Source organism: Sus scrofa, unplaced genomic scaffold, assembly GCF_000003025.6.
Source record: "Sus scrofa isolate TJ Tabasco breed Duroc unplaced genomic scaffold, Sscrofa11.1 Contig2602, whole genome shotgun sequence".
NCBI lineage: Eukaryota > Metazoa > Chordata > Mammalia > Artiodactyla > Suidae > Sus > Sus scrofa.
In genome coordinates this window covers 24,954-32,932 of record NW_018085137.1, presented here as the reverse complement: position 1 = coordinate 32,932, position 7,979 = coordinate 24,954, and the positions used below count along the sequence as shown (strand labels likewise).

The 7,979-nt window shown below is 36.9% G+C and overlaps 1 protein-coding gene across 1 annotated transcript; it reads left to right on the top strand.

Annotated features, from left to right (window-relative positions):
* Positions 1-437: 437 nt before the first annotated feature.
* Positions 438-1,376, top strand: LOC100519667 (olfactory receptor 4K13-like). Its single transcript, XM_003128778.2, has one exon. The coding sequence runs from the start codon at positions 438-440 to the stop codon at positions 1,374-1,376; it is 939 nt and encodes a 312-aa protein (XP_003128826.2).
* Positions 1,377-7,979: the final 6,603 nt, after the last annotated feature.

The window sequence follows — 7,979 nt, the reverse complement described above, 5'->3', positions numbered from 1 at the left end:
TGATCCTTACTATTATTATGCAGGGAGAAATAGATTTCAAGGTGGAAAGGTCCCCTTTTTTGCCTATGGAGAACCAATAAATCTATTTCTCAAATTCTAAAAAGGTGGCAAGGAAATCCCTTACTCTATCACCAACTGAGATAATCACTTTTCTTAAGATGAGTCCAGATATGAGTTACATATTGACAGCTTCAATCTTCTTCAAACACCTTGGTTTATGACAGGTATTCCTCATGATCTCTTCTAAGAAAATCATGTCTGTCATTCTACAAAAAATTTGGATTCCGTGTTGTTTAAAATTTTTGATTATTTCGCACATTTCAGTGGATTTTAGAAAGCAAAGTTAAATGAATGTGTATTTTATCGCTCAACTTTAAATAACAGACTTTAATCTATTTTGATTTTGTTTTAGGTAGCATATATCAACAGCCAAACAAATGGAAAAGGAAAATCACTCCATAGTGTCTGAGTTTATTTTGCTGGGACTCACGGAGCTTCATGAGTTACAGATTTTCTTTTTCTCATTCTTTTCTATTATCTACATAGCCATTTTATTAGGTAACCTCATTATTATCTTGGTAGTGAAACTGGACCCTCATTTAAATTCTCCCATGTACTTCCTACTGGCCAACCTCTCCTTCATTGACATGGCTCTTGCCTCCTTTGCAACTCCTAAAATGATCAGTGACTTAATGAGTGAAAATAAGGCCATTTCCTATGAAGGCTGCATGGCCCAGATGTTTTTCCTTCACTTCTTTGGTGGAAGTGAGATGATGTTACTCGTAGCCATGGCAATTGATAGATTAACTGCCATATGCAAACCCCTCAATTACAAAAATATTATGAGCCATCGTGTTTGCCTCAGACTTGCACTCTTCTCCTGGACCACTGGTTTTGTGCACACTATTAGCCAAATGGTTTTCACAGTGACTTTACCGTTCTGCGGCCCCAATGTTGTGGATAGTTTTTTTTGTGATCTGCCTCAGGTGATCAAACTGGCCTGCACTGACACTTACACTTTGGAACTATTAGTCACTACATTCAGTGGACTACTCTCTTTGTTCTGTTTCATCTTTCTGTTCATCTCCTATAGCATCATCCTGATTACTGTCTGGCATCATTCCTCCAGTGGGTATTCCAAAGCGATGTCTACTCTTTCAGCTCATATTACTGTGGTGGTACTATTTTTTGGACCTTGCATCTTTATCTACATATGGCCATTCAGCCGTGTCTCTATAGATAAGATCCTTTCTGTGTTTTATACAATTTTTACTCCTCTTTTAAATCCAATCATCTACTCATTTAGGAATAAAGATATGAAGAAAGCAATAATAAAAATAAAGACCAGGCATGTGAGTTGCAGATCAACCTTTTAACTAAAATATTGCTATCATCAAAGGCATCATCATTGTTGCCATTTTTGTAATCATCCAAAGACACAGGTATAAGATTTTATACCAGACATAAGTCACATTTTGGGAAATAATAGTCTTTCTCTACACAAGCCTATATACAATAAAACATTCCTAATTGTGCATCTAAGTGCAGACCATTCCAATACATCATCATTCATTTATGTTGTAATTTTAAGTTTTTCTAGAAACTCAATTAGATTATAAGATACTGCTTATTGAGTTCTAACCACCTCTGAGGCACTTCACATGCATTTTCTCTTAATTTCACAACAATGAAAATGGAGAATATTATTTATATATTATCCACTGAAAACTGAGCATTATAAAATTTAACAAACTTGTCACAGAAATGTAAATACTAGACTTAGATCCGATGTCTAATTAAAAATATGTTGAATCTAAATTTTATTAGCATTCATAATTGTTGTTTCCTGTCCCTTCCTTTACATGTCATAGACCTCATGAAATAAATCTTTCCAACAAAAGAATAAATCAATTTTCCATTGATCTGAAAGTAAAATTTCACCAGCCATTTCAATCTCCTTGTGCCCCTGATTCAATAGAAAAGCGCTTATGAGCAGCTAAGGAGATTGATCCCAGGCATCAAGGTGTACTAGGACTGCTGTTACACAACAGGGTTGGAACGATCATGTCTGAAGTCCAAGTGATTCTCTATGATGCCTCACAGTATTTGCATATCAAGTTGTAAAAGTGTAAAAATTTACATAGCCTAGTAAAAATTAAAATTTGATTTACTCCACCAAGTAAAAATCACCGTCATCAGAGGTCTTGGATGAAGACAAAAGAAGAATGTAATTGAAAGTAAAAGAAGGCAGCCATAAATAAATATTCCAATAGTTTGCTATTAGTAGAATAATGATTATAGAAATGAAGAATGTCTTTTTCATAAAGTGTTTATGGTAATCGTGTATGCCTAGTATTTGTTAACAAATTTCAAATTAATTTTTTTTCTTTATCAAGATGTTAATTTACTATTTAGTCTCTGGGTTGTAGAATATTCATGTGGGATTATGACTAAATTAGAAAAAATACCAGTACCACACTGAGAGGGATAACCTATGGGAATTTTTACATTTCCATTTCCATTTATGTATGCAGGATAAATGAATCTTTAGGCTGAAACAATTGTCATTCTGTGGAAGTTTAAATAAAGGTCAAATGCTATGTAATAGGTGCTGAGCCACCAAACAAAAGGATGGTTTGAATGTTTGTTGACTTTCAGCCCCACATGAGCTCTTCTATAGTTTCCTCTCTATAGTAGAGAACTGCAAGCCTGAAAATAACATTTGGTAAATTCTCTTGCAAACTTATCTCTACCTGGGTCTATCAGTGGAAGACATTAATATGATATTGAAAAAGACAAGAAAAAGGGGGAAGCCTATGTGTCTCTGCTTTGTGTTCTGACAGCAGCAATATCAAGCAACTGCAGAGTCCAGAAATATTTGCAGGAGCCCACTCTTAAATTCTTACCCAGCAGTAGGATAGAGGTTCCAACAGCAGCAACAATAGCACTGTCCCAGAAGCATTTATGGGTTTTGGGTAAAGTCACTTCTTTGCTTATCTAGTCTTTGGACAGCTAGTTGCTGTCTACACTTAGTAAACTTGGAAACATTGTTTTCTCCTTTCGGCTCCTCATATTTGAGCTGCAAAGTTTTATTTTAGACTTCTTACTGTACCTTCTCTAGGTATCTGAAAGGCATCTCAAATCCAAGATGTAAAAACTAAATAATCACCTATCTTTCTAAACTTGTTATTTTTCCCGCACTCCCTATTGAATTAACAAGATCACTGTCATAAAATATTGACTATATACCCTGGGGTGAATATTACACCCTTGAAACTTATTTATTTATACCTAGTAGTTTGTATAATCCCCTATCTTGCCCTTCTCTCCACCCTACATCCTTCTGATCACCACTAGTTCGTTCTCTAAACTTGTGAGTCTGTTTCTATTTTGTTATTTTAATTTATTTTACTTTTTCATATTCTGCGTCTAAGTGAAAACATGTAGTATCTGAGTTTCTCTGTCTGACTTACTCACTAAGAATAAGACCCTAATACCCTCCAGGTCCAATCATGTTGTTATAAATGGAATATTTTATTCTTTTTTTTATGGCTGAGTAGTATTTAATAATACACACACACATTATATGACACATCTTTTGATCAAAGATTACAAACTTCTGGTTGTAAGATCAAAAAGTTCTGGGGATCAAGGGTACAGTACAGCCTGGTGAATTTAGTTAAGGATACCATATTATATACCTGAAAGTTGCTAAGAGAGTAGATCTATAATTTTCTCACTACCAAAAAATAGCAATCTTGTGACATGAAGAATATGTTAGCTAACTCTGGTGGTAATCACTGTGCAATAAGCCATCAAATCAACATGTTGTACACATTAAATATACAAATTTTATGTCCATTAGATCTTAATAAAGCTGGAAAAATATTATGATCTTGTTAAAAAAATGACACTATCAGATTGATGGTCCAAACTAGAAACCAAAATTTATTACCCATTACATATACATGGTCTGTGATGGTCCACATTTCTCTGAGGCTGTGTTCATGTTTCCTTATTCTCTTTTTTTCCTATCTGTTCTTGAGACTGTGTAACACCTATAGGTATAATACTCAGCTTCATTGATACTTTCTTGTATCAGCTTAAATCTACTGGTGAGCCCCTCTAGCAATTATTTCATTCCTGTTATTGCAGTTTTGAATCCAGAATTTCCATTTGGTTCTTTAAAAAAATAATTTCCATATCTTTGTTGATCTTCTCTATTTGATGAGACATTGTTATACTTTTCTCTATTCTTTAAACATGGTTTCTGTTAGTTCTGAGAGTATATTTTTTTCATTTTTAAAGTTTTATTGAAGTATAGTTGATTTACAATGTTATGATAATTTCTACCACATAACAAAGTGATTCATTGATGCATATACACATATCCACTCTTTTTCAGCTTCTTTTCCATATAGCTGCTTTGAAGTCTTTTTCTGCTTAGTGCAAATCTGGGTCTTCACAAAAGCAGGTTCTATTGCCCTTATACTTCAGTATAAGACACTCTTTTTTATATATTTGTTTCATTTTTTATTTTTGTTTAACAAACATTTTTGTTAATATATTGTAGCAACATTGGCTACTGACTCTGCCCTTTCAGTATCAATGTTCCTGTGATTGTTTGCTTGTTTAGTGTCTTGACTGAGCTAAGCCTGTGAAGTTTATTTCCTCTGCAGTGTGTAGCCTCTTATATACCTGTTTATATTTTTTTCCCCCTTGATTTTAATCTTCCAGTCCGGCTACCTCTGAGATATCATAAGCCACTTATTGGTCAATGATTTTGCCTAAGTCTTCTTGGACAGTTATAATTTTATCTTTTACTACTAGATGTGCATGTGTGTGGGAGGGTTGGGGTGGAGGCTACTAACCAAGTTTAAAGAGTTTACACCTCTGCTCCAAGTTTAGTCAGAAACTAGTAGCTGGATGCTCCCTCTCCAGTCATTCCTAAGATATGCACGAAATAGGGCTTTCACACTCTCTTCTAGACTATCAGGAATTTCTGCAGTTTTATTTTTAAGTTTTGCTTCCTAGGAGTTTTCCTTGCTTATTTTTCAGAGTATTAGAAGTTATATGTAAGCTTCTTGTGACAATGAAGCTTCCACCTTTTGTTAATGGGTATATGGGTAGCTTAGAGAATCTTGTCTTTCTGCTCTTGCCTTTGTCTGATTTCTCATACATGAGTGCAGCCATGGCATGCTCTTAGCTTCCCTTATCCCCAAGGTTGGCTGTGATCTCAGTAGAGTTTTTCTTGTTTGTCTCTTGCTTTGTTTCTCTATCTTAAATTGCTGTTTGCTTTGCAATTTGGTTTGTTGATAGTAGTATCATCATATTATGACTGTCCTCTTAATTGCTCTCCACAAGAGCCACATTAGGGTTTTTTGTTTGTTTGTTTGTTTGTTTTTGCTTTTTAGGGCTGTGCTGGCAGCACATGGAAATTCCCAGGCCAGAGGTCAAACTGGAGCAACAACTGTCAGCCTACACCACAGCCACAGCAATGTGGGATCCAAGCAGCATCTGCGACTACACACCAGTTCATGGCAATGCTGGATCCATGACCCACTGAGCGAGGCCAGGGATTGAACCTGTATCCTCATGGATACTAGTCAGATTCGTTTCTGCTGCACCATAAAGGGAACACCAAGCCCCATTGTTTTGACATTGTCTTTATACATGGAACACTCCAAGCTATATTCTGAACAAAGGCAGGCCCTTCAAGAGGAGCTGTGGAGTTCTTTATCCTTACAGTACACCTAGTCTTCTGGGTAGAACCCATTTGTCATTTCTGTCCCTTCCTGGAGGAGCTGGGGGAAGGGACAAAAGCTCGCTTCTCTCAGAATGACCTCCCTGCTCTAATGAGTGGGCACTTGGGGTAGGAGAGAGCCTGGCAGATCTCAGCCTGCTCCTTCTGGCATGAATGTCCACTTAACAAGTAAGCAGAGGATAGAGCTGCTGAGGAGGGCCCTAGTATTCTCAGCCTGCCATGACTGGAGAAGAACTATTAAGTGATTATTATTGTGGTAAGATCACTCAATATGAGAACCATCCTCTTGACAAAATTGTAAGTGCACACTAGAATATTGCTAACTATAGGGAAAAGGTTTTATAGAAATTCTCTAGAACTGATTATCTTTGCATAATTGAAATGGTATACCCATTAAATATCAACTCCCTGTTTACTCCTCTATCCAGCCCCTGCCAACCACCATTCAACTTTCTGTTTTCACGAGTTTAACTGCCTTAAACACCTCATATAAGTGGAATCTCTGTCCTACAAGTAGGTGTTGGGTGGGGAAATATCCTTTCCATGATTCCTACATAGAATAGAGCTTTTTCAACATTTATGGCCTTAGCCTCCCAGGGTGAAATCTGAAACCACAACCATCAACTGGAAGCTCTAAGGAAAGTGAGTCTCTGTCTTTTTGACTATACCTTTCTGGAGCAGAAGACACAAAGTAGAGTAGGGAAGGGCTTCCACAATATAGAGCTGGGAGGGAAGGGTAACGAGAAGCCGTGGTGTGGCTTAGATGCCAGACTCAGTGTTCTTAAGATTTACTAGCTTTTCTTTCTTTGTTGTTGTGTTTTTTTGTTTGTTTGTTTGTTTTTGTTTTTTTAGGGCCACACCTGCAGCATATGGAAATTCCCAGGTTAGGGGTCCATTTAAGCTGCAGCTGCCAGTCTACACCATAGCCACAGAAATTCCAGATTATTTAACCGACTGAACAAATTCAGGGATCAAACCTGCATCCTCATGGATACTAGTAGGTTCTTAATCCACTGAGACACACCAGGAACTCTGTTGTTCTTCACAAGTTTCTCTACACAAACGTTTGTTTTAGGAGTTCCCGTCATGGCACAGTGGTTAACGAATCCGACTAAGAACCATGAGGTTGCAGGTTCGATCCCTGACCTTGCTCAGTGGGTTAATGATATGGCGTTGCCGTGAGCCGTGATGTGGGTTGCAGACGCAGCTTGGATCCTGTGTTGCTGTGGCTCTGGCGTAGGCCAGTGGCTACAGCTCCAATTTGACCCCTAGCCTGGGAACCTCCATATGCCGCCAGAGCAGCCCAAGAAATGGCAAAAAGAAAAAAAAAAAAGTTTGTTTTGTTGGGGAGATAATCCACCAGATTTCACAGTCTGACATTCCACAAATCCTACCTCTTTTGATTCTAATGCAGAAAATCTACAGACAGTATTTTGGAACTCACCGCTATATGAATGCTGCCATTAATCAGGCACACTCTGTTACCAAATCTTCACAATGCTTCCTGATAATTTAAATATAACCTCTTCTCCATCACTCTCTATGGCCTCAGATCAGACTTTCATCATTTCTTATCTAGATTATTAAAATAGCAATAATCACTTCACAATGCTACTACTATGACCTTGTGAAACTCAGTTCTCTTCATAGTCTCTATTTCAACATTCCAGTAGCTCCCTATTAAGTACAGAATATATTCCACACTGCCCTGAGTGATATTTAAGACTCTTCAAAGTTCTTATCTGAACCTCATTTTCTGTCCTAGCTATTTCCTGTTCCCTTAATATGTCAAACTATTCTATGCTTCCGTATCTTCCTACATATAATTATTTCTGCCTAGACTTTTCTTCTTGCTTCCCTTGGTAGGAAATCTGTATCTATCATTAAAGACATAATTGCCTCTTTTGGGAAATATAGCCTCTTTTATGAGAGATTTCCAAACTCTATAAAACTGTTTGATTTATTGTTTGCCTGTATCATCACAGTTAGCACAGGATTATTCAGGGACAGTTTCCAATAATAAGATTCTGAAATCCTTGAAGATGGTTTCCTGACATACAGAATGAGCCCTAGAAAGTTTCAAGCCTTGTTGAATTCAATACCTATTTAAGGCCTTATTGTAGTCACTAGAGAACTAGTTGTAAATAGTTTATTTCTTGGAACAATACCCTCACTGTAGTACTTATGCTGCCAGAAAATAAATTTGAAGTTAGAA

Excerpts from the sequence above, each read along its gene's own strand:
- LOC100519667 (XM_003128778.2), top strand. The coding sequence starts at position 438 with ATGGAAAAGGAAAATCACTCCATAGTGTCTGAGTTTATTTTGCTGGGA.